Source organism: Dendrobates tinctorius, unplaced genomic scaffold (genome assembly GCF_039654945.1).
Source record: "Dendrobates tinctorius isolate UK_male_01 unplaced genomic scaffold, ASM3965494v1 ptg000028l, whole genome shotgun sequence".
Lineage (NCBI taxonomy): Eukaryota > Metazoa > Chordata > Amphibia > Anura > Dendrobatidae > Dendrobates > Dendrobates tinctorius.
In genome coordinates, this window is record NW_027361696.1 from 48,759,194 (window position 1) to 48,779,438 (window position 20,245).

General features: G+C 44.3%; 1 protein-coding gene across 2 annotated transcripts in view; it reads left to right on the plus strand.

Moving 5' to 3' along the window:
- Positions 1 to 527: 527 nt before the first annotated feature.
- Positions 528 to 20,245, plus strand: part of LOC141084919 (phospholipase A2 inhibitor and Ly6/PLAUR domain-containing protein-like) — a 33,409-nt gene continuing 13,691 nt past the window's right edge. The window contains exons 1-2 of one of the 2 annotated variants that reach the window (XM_073569865.1): positions 528 to 687; positions 13,498 to 13,614. In XM_073569865.1, the coding sequence (XP_073425966.1) occupies positions 636 to 687; positions 13,498 to 13,614 (169 nt within the window). In that variant the 5' untranslated portion in view covers positions 528 to 635. Of the gene's footprint in view, positions 688 to 13,297; positions 13,417 to 13,497; positions 13,615 to 20,245 lie in introns of those variants that run through there. The other variant, XM_073569866.1, reaches the window with a different exon arrangement.

Consider the following 20,245-nt stretch of genomic DNA (forward strand, 5'->3'; position numbering starts at 1 on the left):
CAATTCCGCAAAAAAAAATGTCAGAATTGCGTTTTTTCACAATGTCGCACACTTGGAATTTTTTTCCTGTTTCCCAATTCGCTACGTGGTAAAATTACTGATGTCATTCTACAGTAATACTCGCTCCATAAAAAAACAAGCCATCATATATCAAGAACTCGGCTATATGGACAGAAAAATAAAAAAATTATGGGTGGGGGAAGAAGGGAGGGGGAACGAAAACACAAAAATGGTGGAAGGGGTTGTATCCATAACAACAAGCAGGGCTCTTGAAAATAGAGATTAGTTCAAGCACAAGGAACATGCAAATATTGCAAAATTTTGCTTTGAGTTGACTGTTTATAATTAAATCTGATAAAAAATAGTTTTTACAATGCAAATAAGCAGGTTTGTGAAAGTCGGCAGGGACAGAGTTAATCATCCTGTGACAGGACTGCGGAATGTGACACACAGAGAGATACCTGGTGGGTACACACCTTAAAAAACCTGCTCCCTCCACATTTACCTCACTCCAAGGTAACTGCTCGCGTAATCTGCTCTCGCCCTAGGGTGTCACACACGCTCATCTATAGTACACGGATATCGCTGCCGATCACAGTACATTGTGGCTCCTGAGCTGATCGCCGACCCACAGCATGGGATCTACAGTCGCCCTCATCTTCCTTATGGCCGTCTTTGTCTCCTCCGGTGAGCGCTTTACTTTAACAGCACAATTTAGCCACCGAGTGTTTGGTAAAGGGGTACACTGCTGAAGATAGATAGATAGATAGATAGATAGATAATAGATAGATAGATAATAGATAGATAGATAGATAGATAGATAGATAATAGATAGATAGATAATAGATGAGAGATAGAGAGATAGATAAATAGATAGATAGAGATAGATAGATAGATAGATAGATAGATAGATGATAGATATATAGATCGATAGATAGATAGATAGATAGATAGATAGATAAAAATCAGGCAGCACTCCAGTTCAAGGAAAAATTGTGGGCACCACTTGGTGCTGGATTACAGCCCACAATTTTTCCTGTAACTGGAGTGCTGCCTGATTTTTTTTAGATTTATATTTTGCGTTGGACAACCGCATTACTCAGGAAGTATTGCACCCAAAATCTAATCAAGTTTGTGCTGCTGTCTGTCTTTTCTATCTAGATAGATAGATAGATACAAACTATATAATGGATGATAGATATAATAGATAGATAGATAGATAGATGATAGATAGATAGATGATAGATAGATAGATAGATAGATAGATAGATGTGTAAAAAATAGGAACAGCACAAAATACCTTAGAGCAGTGCACGCTTCTCCAGACACCTTTATGTCCTTAGATAATAATAAAAAAAAAGCAGCACCAAAATAGTAGTGGTGTGAACTGTTTAATAGCCTAGTGGCGTGGCGACGTTTCAGATATGACAATCCTCTCTGAAGCAATGAGACTGTTACAAACACTAGAGTTGAGCGACTTTTGCTTTTTTAGGGTCGCGTTTCGTTTCGTGAAACCCGACTTTGAGCAAGATCGTCCGATTATAGGGAAAAGTCGGGGTCGTCCCGAAACACGAAACCCAATGTAAGTCAATGGGGAATAAAAGTCGGCAGTGAGTGGAGGACAGGAAACACACCTACAGTGCTCATTTGAATGCCAAAAGCATCAATTCTTCTTACTTAAGCTGGTCAACCTTAATTAACTTCATAATACAAGTTACGCACTGAAAAATGGGGGTTATTTGGCTAAAGTTGTGGGGGGGTAGGGCTGGCTCCAGGTTTTCATGTGCCCTGGGCAAAAGAGCGCCCCTTTAACACATACCACAACTCATCATGCTCCGATACGGCAGAGAAATAGCGGTATAGTACAATGAAAAATACCTCACTTTTTACATCTCATGACGAGGCCCATCTATTTCTCCATACAAAATCATTGGTCCCATATAATGTTTGAAACAGTATATGATGAGCTCCACATAATGCTACAGTATATGTTGGTCCCCATGGATGAAGCTCCACTGTCTTATGGGCCCAAATAATGCTCCAAACATAATGGGCCCCATTTCTAATGCTCTAGTGTATAATGGGCCCTGTAAATGCTGCTCCAGTGTCTGATGTCCACCTTTGGAATGTTCCAGTGTATGGTGGGCCCCATCTATCATTCTCCAGAGTATAGTGCTCCCCAAAAATTGCTGTCCCAACATAGAAAACAATCAAATAAGTCTCCTCGCTAGGGAATCCTTGCTTAACAGCTCGCCAGCCGTTCTCACGCCCAGTATGGATTGCACGTGATTGCACAAAGGTTAGAAAGGGTACCGTATCCCTGGATAACATGTATGGATAGCGTACACATTCAAAATATATGTCTATACAGCATGAGGCAGGCTAAGACGGTGTTAGGCCCAGTATGGATTGCACGTCATTGCACAAAGGTTAGAAGGGGTACCGTATCCCCGGATAACATGTATGGATAGCGTACACATTCCAAATATATGTCTATACAGCATGAGGCAGGCTCAGACGGTGTTAGGCCCAGTATGGATTGCACGTCATTGCACAAAGGTTAGAAGGGGTACCGTATCCCCAGATAACATGTATGGATAGCGTACACATTCAAAATATATGTCTATACAGCATGAGGCAGGCTCAGATGGTGTTAGGCCCAGTATGGATTGCACATCATTGCACAAAGGTTAGAAAGGGTACCGTATCCCTGGATAACATGTATGGATAGCGTACACATTCAAAATATATGTCTATACAGCATGAGGCAGGCTCAGACGGTGTTAGGCCCAGTATGGATTGCACGTCATTGCACAAAGGTTAGAAGGGGTACCGTATCCCCTGATAACATGTATGGATAGCGTACACATTCAAAATATATGTCTATACAGCATGAGGCAGGCTCAGACGGTGTTAGGCCCAGTATGGATTGCACGTCATTGCACAAAGGTTAGAAATGGTACCGTATCCCTGGATAACATGTATGGATAGCGTACACATTCAAAATATATGTCTACACAGCATGAGGCAGGCTCAGACGGTGTTAGGCCCAGTATGGATTGCACGTCATTGCACAAAGGTTAGAAAGGGTACCGTATCCCTGGATAACATGTATGGATAGCGTACACATTCAAAATATATGTCTATACAGCATGAGGCAGGCTCAGACGGTGTTAGGCCCAGTATGGATTGCACGTCATTGCACAAAGGTTAGAAGGGGTACCGTATCCCCGGATAACATGTATGGATAGCGTACACATTCAAAATATATGTCTATACAGCATGAGGCAGGCTCAGACGGTGTTAGGCCCAGTATGGATTGCACGTCATTGCACAAAGTTTAGAAGGGGTAACGTATCCCCGGATAACATGTATGGATAGCGTACACATTCAAAATATATGTCTATACATCAGGAGGCAGGCTCAGACGGTGTCAGGCACAGTATGGATTTGACGGCCCAGATTACACAGCGGAGGAGCAGGGAGAGGTAAAGATTGCAAATGCTGGGGCCCTGGCCAAGCAAGGGGGGCCCACTCGTGGGCGTCGGTACTGGCACTGGGCCCCTCTTAGTACAGCGGTGTGTCTGACGGCGGGTGTGCACCACCACCGTCAGAGACACTTGATTGCACTATGAGGGACCCTGTGCCAGTGCCCGCGCCCAAGAGTCGGCCTACCCACCTGTCCAGGGCAACGGCACTCGCACGGTGTCGTGCGCTAGGTGGTGACCCCGGCCATGGGGGGGGAGGCAGCACAGTTAGGGAGTTTTAGAAAGTGGCATATGTTGATGTTGGACATTCAACTGATGCAAAAGGCGAAATAGGTGAAGTACCAGGAAGAGGTGGACCAAAGCAAGCCATTTTTCTGTCACCCTATGTGTCATCAGGGGAAGGTGGGACAAAATCCTTGGAAACCCATGCGTGGTTCATTTTAATGAAGGTTAGATCATCCACATTTTGGGTTGACAGACGGGTCCTTTTTTCTGTCAGGATTGATCCAGCTGCACTGAAGACTCTTTCCGATAGCACACTTGCAGCTGGGCAAGCGAGCTCCTGTAAGGCATATTGGGCCAATTCAGGCCAGGTGTCCAGTTTAGCGGCCCAATAGTCAAAGGGGAATGACCTGTGTGGGAGAACATCGATATGGGAGGAAAAGTAGTTTGTAACCATAGTTGACAACTGCTGTCTCCTGTCACTTTCCATCGATGCAGTATTACCAGTTGTGTGAGCGGTATTTGAAAAATCAGTCCACAACATTGTCATGAAACCCCTGTCTCCAACGCCACTTCTGCTGTGTGCACCACGAACACCTCTGCCAAGCTGCCCCCGGCCCGTACGGCTCGTGTGAGAACCATCACCGCTGCTGTGTGCTGGGAATGCCTCAAGCAACCGATTTACCAGAGTTGCTTGTTTATTAGCCAATATTAGGTCAAGGTTCTCCTGTGGCATGATGTTTTGTAATTTGCCTTTATAGCGTGGATCCAGGATGCTGGCCAACCAGTAGTCGTCATCGTTCATCATTTTGGCAATGCGGGGGTCCCTTTTTAGGATCCGCAAGGCATAATCTGACATGTGGGCCAATGTTCCCGGTGTCAATGATGCACTGCGAGTGCTGGGTGGAGGAGCACTTTCTGGCAAATCCACATCCCTCCAGTCACGCACAAACCCTGTACCAGACCTTGCCACGCCAACATTTTCACTTGCCCCACGAGATGCATCCTCCTCCCCTAAATAATCATCCCCATCATCCTCCTCCTCCTCCTCCTCTTCTTCCTCCACCTAGTCCAGGAGAGGTCCCTGAGCAGACAATGGCTGAATGTCATCAAGGATTCCCTCCTCCTCTTCCTCCTCATCAACATTGGCTGCAGACGCCTGCTCCTTAAGGTGCGTCAAAGTTTCATGAGCAGACGCATAAGTGGGATGCTCATGCTTAGGATGGCGTCGTCTGCGCTTACCAGCCGTATGCATTCCTCAAAACACTGAAGGACTTTACAAAGGTCTTTCAGCTTCGACCACTGCACGCCTGTCAACTCCATGTCTGCTCTCAAAGTGCCTGGCCGTGTATCCTCCCACAAATGCATTATGGCCTGCGTCTGCTCGCACAGCCACTCCACCATGTGCAGGGTGGAGTTCCACCTTGTTGCAATGTCGATAATGAGGTGGTGGTTGGGAAGGTGGAGCAATCGCTGCAGCTTCTGCATACGAACGGAGTGTACAGGCGACCGGCGGATGTGCGCGCACAGTCTTCGCACCTTCTGGAGCAGGGCTGTTAACTCCGGATAATTTTTGAGGAAGCACTGCACCACCAGGTTCAAGGTGTGAGCCAAGCAAGGTATGTGGCTGAGTTTTGAAAGGGCTATGGCTGCCACAAAATTACGGCCGTTATCACTAACTACCTTGCCTGCCTCAAGATGTACACTGCCCAGCCATGACTCAGTTTGTCGCTTCAAGTACTCGACCAGCACCTCGGCGGTGTGTCTGTTGCCCAAACACATCATCTGCAACACAGCCTGCTGACGCTTTCCACTAGCTGCTCGATAGGGGGACACATCGTGTGCAACAGTGGCAGCTGCAGATGGAGTGCTCGTACGACTGCGCTCTGTGTACGAGCTGTCGCTTCTGGAGGAGGAGGAGGAGGAGGGTCGAACGCCTACAGCCAACTGTTTCCTAGACCGTGGGCTAGGCAGCACTGTCCCACCACCGCTGTCCCCTGTGGACCCTGCATCCACCACATTAACCCAGTGCGCAGTGATGGACACGTAACGGCCCTGGCCATGCCGACTGGACCATGCATCAGTTTTGAGGTGCACCTTTCCGCTCACTGACTGCTTGAGTGCATGGACAATGCGGTCTTTCACATGATGGTGGAGGGCTGGGATGGCTTTGCGAGAGAAGAAGTGGCGACTGGGTAGGTCATAGCGTGGTACTGCATAGGCCATGAGTTCGCGGAAAGCTGTGCTTTCCACCAACCGAAAGGGCATCATCTCAAACGAGATTAGTTTGGCAATGTGGGCGTTCAAACCCAGTGTACGCGGATGAGAGACTGAGTACTTTCTTGACCTACTCATAGTGTCTGGGAGGGTGAGCTGGACTTGAGAGCTGCATATGGTGGAAGTAGCGGTGGACAGGGCGGACTGAGAGAGGGTTGATGATGGTGATGGAGTTGGTGTTCTTTCTGATGGCCTAGAATCAGTCTTTCGTTGATATAACAGTGGGATTCCCTGACTGCTGTGGCCTTGCAACGACACCTCAACATTTGCTGCTGTGCTAACCGGTGTGCTTACAGTGGGGGAAACAATGTAGCGTTGCTGACTACCTTCGTTGTGATCAGTTGCACATGTGGCACTTGAGGTTTGGTGTTGTGTCCACGCTTGCAAGTGCATGCTGGTTAAATGTCTAAGCATGCAACTGGTATTCAAATTTTTCAGATTTTTCCCTCGGCTAAAGGTCTTTGCGCACTTCTTACAGATAACCTTGGCCTGATCATGAGGATTTTGTTCAAAAAACTGCCACACTGCACTCTTCCTACTTTGGCAGACATTTTGCGGCCTAGCACGCTGTGATCTTTTGACCCTCTGGACAAGCTGTCCAGCAACTCTTTTGATGTTTGGAACCTGTCTTTGGAGTGCTCCGGGCCTGCCAGATAACAGCTGTTGCGATGTCGATGTCTGCTGTGGATGCTCCTCATCTGAGCTATTGGAAGCAGCACCCTCTTCCCCCAATGGATGCCAATCTGGGTCAACAACTGGGTCATCCATCACCTCCTCTTCTATGTCATGTGCACCTTTCTCTGTGTCACCGTGTATGGTGGTATAGTGTGCGGGAAGGGGCACCTGAGTCTCATCAGGGTCAAAATCTGGCTCTGTACACTGCGAGGACAATGTAGTGCTCTGAGTGAATGTACCAGCAGAATCATCCATCAGCGGCTGTGCATCAGTGCACTCCATGTCAGATTCATCTTGGCCTGGGTAATTCACCATTTGACTTGATAATCCAGGCATGGTATGTGAAAACAGCTCCATGGAGTAATCAGTAGTATGGCCTGCGTCATCCTTCAATCTTGGTTGGGGTGAAGGACACAAGGAAAGGTGTGGTTCATGAACATGAGCCTCCAATGACGACTCAGTGCTTTTACTTTTTACAACTGAAGAAGAGGAGGCGATAGAGCTGGAGGCTGAGTCAGCAATGTAAGACAAAACTTTTTCCTGATGCTCTGCCTTTAAAAGCGGTTTGCCAACTCCTAGAAAACTAAGCGTTCGAGGCCTTATGTAGCCAGACGATGACGCAGGGTCAGCACCTCCTGCATTCGGTCCTATTTTGCTCTTGCCACTACCATCAGATCCACCACCAACACCATCATTACCAGCTGCCAACCCCCGCCCAATTCCACGGCCTCTTCCACCAGCCTTCCTCATTTTTGGTAGAAATGTAGACAAAATACAACAAACTATATAGTAATGTAAAACAAGGTAAAAGGTGTCTATAGGACAGGGGAGATTTAGAATTTCTGCACACACTTGTGGACAGTGGACACTTTTGGATTGTGTGAGGCCCACTGATATCTGAGCGCTATGTGACACGCTCGATGGCACAGCTGCCTGTGACCAAAGTGACGAGAGGATAATGGAGATTTTGAATCTCTGCGTACACTTTTGGACACTGGACACTTGTAGATTGTGTGAGGCCCACTGATATCTGAGCGCTATGTGACACGCTCGATGGCACAGCTGCCTGTGACCAAAGTGACGAGAGGATAATGGAGATTTTGAATCTCTGTGTACACTTTTGGACACTGGACACTTGTAGATTGTGTGAGGCCCACTGATATCTGAGCGCTATGTGACACGCTCGATGGCACAGCTGCCTGTGACCAAAGTGACGAGAGGATAATGGAGATTTTGAATCTCTGCGTACACTTTTGGACACTGGACACTTGTGGATTGTGTGAGGCCCACTGATATCTGAGCGCTATGTGACACGCTCGATGGCACAGCTGCCTGTGACCAAAGTGACGAGAGGATAATGGAGATTTTGAATCTCTGCGTACACTTTTGGACACTGGACACTTGTAGATTGTGTGAGGCCCACTGATATCTGAGCGCTATGTGACACGCTCGATGGCACAGCTGCCTGTGACCAAAGTGACGAGAGGATAATGGAGATTTTGAATCTCTGCGTACACTTTTGGACACTGGACACTTGTGGATTGTGTGAGGCCCACTGATATCTGAGCGCTATGTGACACGCTCGATGGCACAGCTGCCTGTGACCAAAGTGACGAGAGGATAATGGAGATTTTGAATCTCTGCGTACACTTTTGGACACTGGACACTTGTGGATTGTGTGAGGCCCACTGATATCTGAGCGCTATGTGACACGCTCGATGGCACAGCTGCCTGTGACCAAAGTGACGAGAGGATAATGGAGATTTTGAATCTCTGCGTACACTTTTGGACACTGGACACTTGTGGATTGTGTGAGGCCCACTGATATCTGAGCGCTATGTGACACGCTCGATGGCACAGCTGCCTGTGACCAAAGTGACGAGAGGATAATGGAGATTTTGAATCTCTGCGTACACTTTTGGACACTGGACACTTGTGGATTGTGTGAGGCCCACTGATATCTGAGCGCTATGTGACACGCTCGATGGCACAGCTGCCTGTGACCAAAGTGACGAGAGGATAATGGAGATTTTGAATCTCTGCGTACACTTTTGGACACTGGACACTTGTGGATTGTGTGAGGCCCACTGATATCTGAGCGCTATGTGACACGCTCGATGGCACAGCTGCCTGTGACCAAAGTGACGAGAGGATAATGGAGATTTTGAATCTCTGCGTACACTTTTGGACACTGGACACTTGTGGATTGTGTGAGGCCCACTGATATCTGAGCGCTATGTGACACGCTCGATGGCACAGCTGCCTGTGACCAAAGTGACGAGAGGATAATGGAGATTTTGAATCTCTGCGTACACTTTTGGACACTGGACACTTGTGGATTGTGTGAGGCCCACTGATATCTGAGCGCTATGTGACACGCTCGATGGCACAGCTGCCTGTGACCAAAGTGACGAGAGGATAATGGAGATTTTGAATCTCTGCATACACTTTTGGACACTGGACACTTGTGGATTGTGTGAGGCCCACTGATATCTGACCGCTATGTGACACGCTCGATGGCACAGCTGTGACCAAAGTGACTAGAGGATAAGGGAGATTGGATTGCTTTTAAAAAAGCAGTTTACGGAGCAGTGGGTAAACAGCAATGCCAGCGTGTCAGGAAGCCTTAGAAGGCAGCCCAACAACCAACACCACTGATACACCACAATATAGCCTCCCCTTGCACTGCACACACAGTGACTTGTGTGTTGTGCAGGCCAAATCGCCAGCAGCAGAAGCAGTTCTTTTGTCTTCTTCCCTGCCTAACGCTCTCCCTACAGAATCAGCAGCAACCTCTCCCTATACTAAGATCGGCAGAAGTAAGATGGCGGTCGGCGTGCACGCCCTTTTATACCCCCTGTGACGCCCACCAAAGCAAGCCAATCACTTGCATGCCCTTCTGAAAGATGGTGGTGACCCGTGCCTAGGTCATCACGTTGCCCACAGTGTCCGTGGATCCTTATTGGCTGAAAAAGAGCGCAAAACAAACTTTTGAAACGCGACTTTGGCGCGTAAGTCGCCGACCTCGTGGCCGACCTCATCCTAGGGTCAGGTTTCGTTTCATGAAACCCGACTTTGCCAAAAGTCGGCGACTTTTGAATTTTTTCGACCTGTTTCGCTCAACTCTAACAAACACACAAAAATGAAGAGGAGCAGCATCCAATCCGGGTGAAGAAACATGTGAAATTTATTGCGCCATGAGACAATACAACGTTTCGACCATCACATGGTCTTTTTCAAGCTTGAAAAAGACCATGTGATGGTCGAAACGTTGTATATTCTCATGGCGCAATAAATTTCACATGTTTCTTCACCCGGATTGGATACTGCTCCTCTTCATTTTTGTGACTTCTGATGTCCAACTGGGTCCCTGGGCTTAGAGCGTGCATCCCTTGATCCTGGAAGTGCTGTCAGCCAATTTCTGCATGTTACAAACACACAGTCTTATAGGGTGCACATACTATGAACATTAATCAATCAATTTCGCATAAAATCATACATTATTCATGTAAATGATTCATAAAGTGCTAAGTGCTGCACCATGCATGATACTTTCCATATACAGTACACACATGGTTTTCAAGTATCTATATAACAAGAATAAAGTGAAATACAGTGCCATAAAGTGCTAATTGCATTTTAAATTAAAATTCTCACAGGTGTGTAATCTTATTTCAGGAACATGTGCACTCACATTATAAAGCTCCTCCATGGCCGCAGCCTTTTTTTCTAGATAGCTAGATGGATGATAGATAGATAGATAATAGAGATATAGATAGATGATAGATAGATAACAGATAGATACATATATAGATAATAGATAGATAATAGATAGATAATATATAGATAGATAACAGATAGAAAAAATAGATAGATAGATAGATAGATAATAGACAGATAATAGATAGATAGAGATAAATAGGAGTAAAAATATAAATATAACTCACCTCTTCGTTTAGGCCTGTTTCACATTTCAGTTTTTTGACATCAGTCAAAATCCGCCAGTTTCAGAAAAAAACGAATCTGCCCCTTTTTTGACGGATCCGTTTTTTTCGCCCATAGACTTGCATTAGCAGTGGATTTTGACTGATGGTCGTCCGTTGTATCCGTTTTTTGACAGATCCGCCTGAATTGTAGTGTCTCCCGGGCGGAGGAGACAGACTATGAAACTTTTTTGCAGTGGCGGACCGTCATTTTTAAGTGCGCATGCCCGTTAGATTTCCTTTGCCAAGCATTTTAACCCTCAACAGCGTTCGGGAAACGGCTTGAAGAAAGAAAAAATCTCTCTCTCTCTCTTTCTCTCTCCCGCAGTTCCTTTAAATTTCATCCACTTGCCGACTGCAGCGGATCCGTCCAAAAAACGGGTCCGGTGACATCCATTGGGGCCACAACGGAAACGGATCCGTTTTTTCACATTCTGGCGGATTTTAACTGACCACTAATGACGGAAATGTGAAACAGGCCTTACCCGTCCTTTTTTTCCTCATTTGACTTTTATTTTACCCCTAACATATATAACACATACAAGTATTCAGACCCCTTTACATTTTTCACTCTTTGTTTCATTGCAGCCATTTGATAAATTCAAAAAAATTCTTTTCTCAATAATGTACACTCTGCACCCCACCCCAAGCTGTGGATGAGTATTGCCACAGGTCTTCCTCATTGGGCCCCTATGCAGCTGCACATGCAATGAATGCAAAACCATTTCCACTTTGCTACTTTATTGATGGTTTTGTGCAACTCATCAAAAAGTCGTAGTGGATCACTAGAAATTTTACATAGGACTGCAGGAAAATTTCAAAAACTATCTGCTCCATCGGTATTGTCCTTCATGAAGTAAATGTAGATTGCTAAAATAGATGAAGAATTACAAAAAATGTTTATTTTTTCAAACTAACATAAAAAAATCCAATCCTCTAACACATTTCATTAACTCGTTTTTCCAGTTCTCTCACCTGAGTCTCTTCTTGTGGACGTCGCCCACAGCGACTGTGAAATTTACTGTTGAAGAGAAAGCAGATTCAGAAATGGATCGTCCAAGTTGATAGCGAAGAAAAACACTAATTGTGATTTTTCCACAATTATTTGACTCTTACTTTGCCACAGTAAATTCCCCAGTTAATGTCATCACATTGCTGTTTTTTATATCATTGGCACGTGTTTATTCACTATTTTCATTACCTTTTTATACTCCTTCATTCAAATTTTTACTGTGATGTCCAAAAGTAAAACAACATACCATAGATCATTTCATGCTATAGATTTTGATTTTTTTTTTTTTTGTTTACTTTTTTTTATCAATATTTACTTTATTTTTCAAAATGTATCCCACCCCACCCTCTCCCAAAGGAAAGAAAATATTTTTATCGGCCTTAAAGTGGTGTCCAAACTCAAGAACAGAAAGGTGGCTATCTTTTGCAGGCCCATAGACAACAAATTGAGCAGTGACGCACAAGCGCAGCTACTACCGTAATTGATTCTCCCAGCATTTCTGAGTCCCCTGCTCAGGATCGGTGGAAATCCCAGCTGTCAGACCTTCATTGATCGCTAAAGTATCACTTATCCCTTGAATTGTCAAGTTGCAATTTTTTTATTATTATTTTTACTAATATTATTATTATTATTTCCTCTGTTACTAGAATTGTGGATGTAGCCCCAGTTATAGGGGAAAATGAGTAACACACGTTGTCCGTAAATTTTCAAAAAATGCCCAGAACCCATGGACTGCACTTTATATAAGACTATACTCAATAAACCATTTCAATAAAGCTGAAAAACATGGTATACCTGTAATTTGCTTCGCCCCAGAAGAAGCAGGGTGAAACACACGCGTCGGGGCAAGGAGGACAAAAGTGCGTGGACATCTCTATATTGCGGCAAATTCCAGGTATACCATGTTTTTCAGCTGTATTGCTTAAAATCTGCAGCAACCCTGGGTATTCTTCTCTGCATGTGGACTTTTTAGACACAAATGATGCTGATATTGCAACAAAGATGTCACATACAGTGGAGTCTATAGGAGGATAATCCTGAATGATCACTTTAGTTGTATCTATCAATTGTGAATTTTAATGCCATCTAGTGGTTGGATACTAAAATAGCACTATTTCTACTGTATTTTTATATTGTATATTTTTCCTAATAGTGATAGATTTAAGATTTATTTTGACCACTACTAGCATTTTTACTCCATATTTATTATTGGCACTAGCACTTTAATAATTATTGGATGATTTTGTTAATTTTTTGGTTGCTATGAGATTTACAATGAAAATAGAGATTAATAACAGTCTATCCCTAGCTGCTACCAAATGACTATCTTGACTTGTACCTCCTATTCCAGCACCTTTTTTCTGAAATGTTAAATATTTTTATTTTCGTTTTCTAATAAATTCTATTTTTTTTTTATAAAACTCTAAAATTGTGGTTGTCACTTCTATTGTTGCACTTGGTTATCATATCAGGAGGAAAATGGTCTAATGAGTATAGGGGAAAATGAACCTGAGAAGTGACAACTGTCCCTCTTTAGTTAGAACCATGGTCATGGTGATCACGTGATTGCTGGAACCAATGGGAGCAGAAAAGGTTGTATAAACCCTGCGTGCAAAGCAATCAGTACCTGTTCTGACAGTCTGGCACCTATCCCGTGTCTACACAGTCACAGAGCGAATTGCCCATTATTGACCGCCATACAAAGGCATATCTAAAGACATAAAAGGACTTAAAATGTCCTTCTATATTGCATTTAAATGTCAGTAAATACGTTTTTGATAAAGAGATGTCTTCAATGATATACATATACATTAATGTGACATATGTTCTTGTCTTCTAGGTCACTCCCTGCAGTGTATGCAGTGCACTGGCTTCAGTGACACACCTTGTACTGGGAGCTTACAGGACTGTCCTTCCATTAGTGACGTCTGTGGGACTATGATGATTCGCACCAGAGGTAACTTTCTATCACACAGTATAACATCTGTGCCGGTCTCTGATTCAGCAACTAGGCGGTGTCACACGCTTGTGGCGGGTAATACTTGGCAGCATCTATCCTATATTATTTCTGGGACTTGTGGCTCTGATCAGTCCAGAGGGTATGAGATTAATCTTGTTGATTTGGGTTTCCATCCGATGTCAATACTGAGTGGGACTGTTACTATATAAACCCCTAAGAGCCAGTTCCCACTGACAGTCACTAGTTCTGCTTCCCTGGTTCAGACCTCTATGCTGTTATCCTGTGTTCTGTCCTGGTTATTCCCATTCTGTGACCTTGGCTTGATTTTTGACTACCCACTTGTTTTATGATCCTGTCCCTGCCGTGACCTCCTGGATCTGACCCGGCTATCTGACTATATCTCTTGCCATCTTGCGCCACCGAGCAGAAGCTGACTCTGTGTCCCTAGTGCAGGGACCTATTTGTAAGTCCAGATCCCTGTACAAGGGTTAAAGGGTGAAAAACTGGGTCTGAGCAGAAAAAGTAAATTAATGTGCATGCAAAATGTAATTGCATATGAACACATGACCTTTACACAGAGAAAACCAAAAGCAAAACACAAAACAAATATCCTGGAATAAAAAAGTAAAAAAATATATTGCAAAAATTGCATGAAGGTAGTAAGAATAGTAATAATAAGGGTATTTAGTTAACAGAATTTTGATCAAAATAATGTAGAAGCCATCCCGCCACGTCACGGCAACCCTTGTGGGACAGTCCTAATTCTTGTATTTAAAACCTTTCCACTTGTCAAGTGACGTAAATGTGAACAAGGACAGAGGGACTGAACCACCAGTAATAGTATAGGCCAGACAGGATGGATTTTCCAACTCAGAAACAGGGCGGTCACACCCTTATATGCACAGAATGCACAATGAAACAAATGAGAAACTGGGTCTGAGCAGAAAAAGTAAATTAGTGTGCATGCAAAATGTAATTGCATATGAACACATGACCTTTACACAGAGAAAACCAAAAGCAAAACACAAAACAAATATCCTGGAATAAAAAAGTAAAAAAATATATTGCAAAAATTGCATGACGGTAGTAAGAATAGTAATAATAAGGGTATTTAGTTAACATAATTTTGATCAAAATAATGTAGAAGCCATCCCGCCACGTCACGGCAACCCTTGTGGGACAGTCCTAACTCTTGTATTTAAAACCTTTCCACTTGTCAAGTGACGTAAATGTGAACAAGGACAGAGGGACTGAACCACCAGTAATAGTATAGGCCAGACGTCACTTGACAAGTGGAAAGGTTTTAAATACAAGAGTTAGGACTGTCCCACAAGGGTTGCCGTGACGTGGCGGGATGGCTTCTACATTATTTTGATCAAAATTATGTTAACTAAATACCCTTATTACTATTCTTACTACCTTCATGCAATTTTTGCAATATATTTTTTTACTTTTTTATTCCAGGATATTTGTTTTGTGTTTTGCTTTTGGTTTTCCCAAGGGTTAAAGGGTGAAGACAATGGCAACCCCTGGGATCTGGGAAACGGAGTATCTTGTGCCAAGCCTGTTTGTGGTGGCCATTTTGGAGCTCTCAGGTGACTACAAACAGTGCTCACGTGACAGACTGACTTTTATTCCTCAAGGTCTCAAGCACTCTGGAGATTTTTTAAATTTAGATTTTCCCTTTATTCACCACCACAGATCTTCAGAAATGTTAGATATTAACCCATAAAGAGGACCTCCCAATTGGTATTAATATGTAATTTTTTTTACCTGGTGTAAATGCCGCTGTTCTCCTGAATCCGGCAATGTTTTTCTTCTGTTTCTGTGCTTCTCCGTTCCCGAGATATGGCCTCTTTTTCTTTCTAAATAAATCTGAATTACCTTAGATGAATAGGGATGTTACTAGGAATGATATCACTAACCATTCATCCATTAGAAGTCAATGCTGCAAAAGATTGGTGTTAGGGCATCTTGGAGCATTTCTTCATCTCCTACCGGTGAAACCCAAATTTGAAGTAGCTTCTAGACTTCCTTAAAGGGACCCTATTGAAAATGGCTGATAACAAGAGGTAGTAGATTGCATTTTACTGTCTAACACATGGTGAGAAAATTGACTTTTAGGTTTAATGTCCCTTTAAATGTTGCAGCTAGAGATGAGCGACTTTGCCTTTTTACGGGTAGTGTCGGGTTTCATGAAACCCGACTTTCGCAAAAGTCAGGTCGAACGAAATCGGCCTACTATAGGGAAAAGTCGGAGGCCGACTGAAACACGAAACCCAATGCAAGTCAATGGGGAAGCAAAGTTGGCAGGGAGTGGAAGACAGAAAGCACACCTACAGTGCCCATTTCAATGCCAAAAACATCAATTCTTAGAACTGAAGCTTGTCAACCTTAATTTACTTCCTAATAATAGTTACGCATTGAAAACTGGGTATTTGGCTAAAGTTGTGGGGGGGGGTGGGCTGGCGCCAGGTTTTCTTGTGCCCTGGGCCAAAGAGTGTCAGTGCGCCCCTTTAACACATACCACAACTCATGATGCTCCGATACGCCACAGAAATATAGGAATAGTACAATGACACATACTTCACTGCTTACATGACATGACTGATCTATTTTAAATTGTACAATAGCTCAAAAACAAGAAAATATATTACTCCATACAGTGTTATGGCCACCACATTGTGCACCATATAGAATAATGAGCGCCATATATTTCTCCATACCAAATAATTAGTCACATATAATGTTCCATACAGTATCTGATGAGCACCACATAATGCTCCATATATAATGGGCCCCATTTGTAATGCTCCAGTGTATAATGTGCCCCTTAGATGCTGCTCCAGTGTCTGATCTGCCCCATTTACATTGCTCCAGTACATGATGGGCCTCATGGATTTATGGATGATGCTCCAGTGTATGATGGGCTCCAATAATGCTCCATATACAATGGGCCCCATTTGTAACGCTCCAGTGTATAATGTGCCCCTTAGATGCTGATCCAGTGTCTGATCTGCCCCATTTACAATGCTCCAGTACATTATGGGCCTCATGGATGATGCTCCAGTGTATCTTGGGCCCTAATAATGCTCCATATATAATGGGCCCCATTTTTAATGCTCCAGTGTATAATGGGCCCCTTAGATGCTGCTCCAGTGTCTGATCTGCCCCATTTACAATGCTCCAGTACATGATGGGCCTCATGGATGATGCTCCAGTGTATGATGAGCTCCAATTATGCTCCATGTATAATAGGCCCCATTTGTAATGCTCCAGTCTATAATGGGCCCCTTAGATGCTGCTCCAGTGTCTGATCTGCCCAATTTACAATGCTCCAGTACATGATGGGCCTCATTGATGATGCTCCATTGTATGATGGGCTCCAATAATGCTCCATATATAATGGGCTCCATTTCTAATGCTCCAGTGTAAAATGGGCGCCGTAAATGCTGCTCCAGTGTCTGATGTCCCCAATCTGGAATGCTCCAGTATATGATGGGTCTCATGGATGATGCTCCAGTGTCTTATGGGCTCCAATTATGCTCCATGTATAATGGGCCCCATTTGTAATGCTTCAGTGTATAATGGGCCCCTTAGATGCTGTTCCAGTGTCTGATCTGCCCCATTTACATTGCTCCAGTACATGATGGGCCCTATTTTTAATTAACCCAGGCATGGTATGTGAAAAGAGCTCCATGGAGTAATCTGAGGTGTGTGCTTCCACATCCTTCACTTTTGGTGTGGGTGAAGGACACAAGGAAAGGGGTTGCTCCTGACCAGAAGCCTGCAGTTATGACTCAGTGCTTGCATTTTTTACAACTTCAGAAGAGGAGGCGATAGAGCTGGAGGCTGATTCAGCAATGTAAGCCACAAACAGTTCCTGATACTCCAGCTTTAAAAGCAGTCTACCTACTCCCAGAAAAGGGAGCCTTACAGGCCTTCCAGAGCTACACCATGATGCTGGCTCAACACCTCTTGCCTTAGCTGCTATTGTGTTTTTGGCACTACCAGCAGATGCACCACCACCATCAGTACCAGGTGGCCCTCCATGCCCACATCCACGTCCTCTTCCACCATACTTCCTCATGTTTTTGAAAATGGACCCAAAATATCAGCAGATATATGGTACTGTATCAGAAGCGTACAGCTCTATACAGTCTATGGATAACAGTAAATCTCCGCATATATTTCATGAGGCATACACAGACGCTCACAGGCTCAGTATGGATTACCCAATAAAATAACAAATTGAAAAAGGGTACAGTATCACCAGATACAAGGTATATAAAGTATAGTGTAAACATTCTGATTCTCCGTATACATTTCAGGAGGCAGACACAAACGCTTTCAGGCCCAGTATGGATTACACAAGAATCTGTAAAAAGCTGTAAATAGGTTATGTAACACAAGCATACAGCTGTATACAGTGTTGGGGTAATCTTAAAGTTACAAATATATTGCCGGAGTAACAGACAGACGTTTATAGGCTCATTATGGATTACACCAGAATCTAAATTGCTTAAAAGGTTACTGTATCAGAAGCGTTCTGCTGTATACAGTGTTGGCCAAATTGAAAATATCGGTATATATTTCCGTAGTCACCCTCAGATGCTCACTCAGTTTGGTTTTGACCATAATAAAAAATGTTGGGAAAAAGGTCCTGGATAACAAGATAGCAAGTATATATTTTTTAGGGTACAATTGAAATCTCCATATAAATAGTCCCGTAGTCACTCTCAGACGCTTACACAGTATGGATTTGACCGTAATGCTAAATGTCGAACAAAGGTACTGTATAACAAGATACAAGCTGTATCGAGTATAGTGGAAAAATATGTTTCTCCAATTGACCGTATAAATAGAAGGCGTAACCCACACACGCTCACTCACTATGGATGATGTAGGGAAGGTGGACTGACAGACAAACCAGCCTCTAGTGAGAAGCAGAGGTGTAGCACAGTGTAGGTGTGAAACCGCTAAGATAAAGAGAAATGGTGCAGTGTTTTAGCTTGCCCATTGGAGGGCAGTGGAGAGTGTAGGAGTGGGACTGAATAACTGCCTTTGGTCAGAGAAACTGTTAGGTGATGGTGGGCGGAGTTACCAGAAATGGAAGTATAAAAGGCTGAGGAAAGGTTCTGGAAGAGTCAGTCAGCGAAGGGAGCACAATAAAGAGGAAGTTCTGCTGAGGAAATAGAGACAGTGGAAAGGCTCCAGAGAGGACTGACAGTTGAAGCGGTCACTGGGGGGTGGCCCAGAGGACGGTAGCCGCAGACGAAGACGGCCTGGGGCTATCATACGGACGGTGTGCTCAGACTGGTGCAGCGCTGTGGTGGTTAGGCCTAGGCCAGCCACAATGGAAGAGCCACAGGGGACGCCACGATTATAGTTACAAAGGAAGTGAAGGTAGCGGGGCCTGTGTACAGAGAAATGTGAACCGGCTGTGGTGAATTGCTGTTGTCAACAGAAGGATGGGCACTAAAAACGGACCTGTTCAATACAAACTCTATCTCAGTCTCGTGTTTGTCTGCGGCAAGAAGAGGGTCCCCCCCACAGTTGGTTTCCTACAGATGATACCTTAATACAAATTTTTGGAACAAGGTACTTTATCAGCACATACCAGGTGTGTCCAGTCTAGGGTTAAATTTCTGTCTATACTTCCGAAGTCAGACACAGACACTCACAGGCTCACTATGTATTACACCAGAATTACAAAAGTAGAAAAAGGGAAAGGTATTCATGGCATACACCAGTATACAGTGTTGTGGTACTTTTAAATCTTCGTATATATTTCAATCTCAGTAAGCCAGTCAAGAATCTCCGCTACTGGAAACTACATGGATACAAGTATAGACACAAAGTCGAGTGTTAGCAGAAATTTTGGAATTACTCATCACTGGAAAACGTCCCAGTAGATGTTGCAGAGGCGATGCAGACCCTCAATTACTGTGTCTGTGGAGAAAGCGAAAAAGGTTCTTTCTGAAGAAAGGATTGCTTTATCGCAATAGCATGGATCACATCACCGTTACTCATCTCCATCAAATTGTGATCGCAGGGAGAGATGTACCCATGGTCCCCACTGCCTATCATGATGTGTCTGGTCATTTTGGAGTGCAAAAGACAGAAGCCACAGGCCGTACGCGATTCTATTGGATTGGCATGAGAGGAGACATTGAAATATGGTGGCAGGAATGTCACACGTCTGTGACTATCACAACTGTGAAAGGTGATCATAAACCACCACTGCATCCGCTTGTATGTTGACGTCCATTTCAAATGGTAGCCATTGATCATCTGAAGGTAGAGGCCAGCAGGACAGGCCATAGCTACATTTTAACCATCATTGATCAATACACCAAAGTTCTAGTGGCCGTCCCTGTGAAGGATTTAACTGCCCAGACTACACAGCGGTGGAGCAGGGAGAGGTAAGTATTGCAACTTGCAAGAGCTGTGGCCATGACCAAGCAGGGGGGGCACAATCGGGGTCGATGGTACTGGCACAGGGCCCCTCATAGTACGCTGGTGTGTCTGACGGCGAGTGGGCCTTCCCACCGTCTGAGACACTGTATTGTACTATGAGGGGCCCTGTGCCATTGCCGTCGGCCATCAGTGGGCCCATCCACCTATT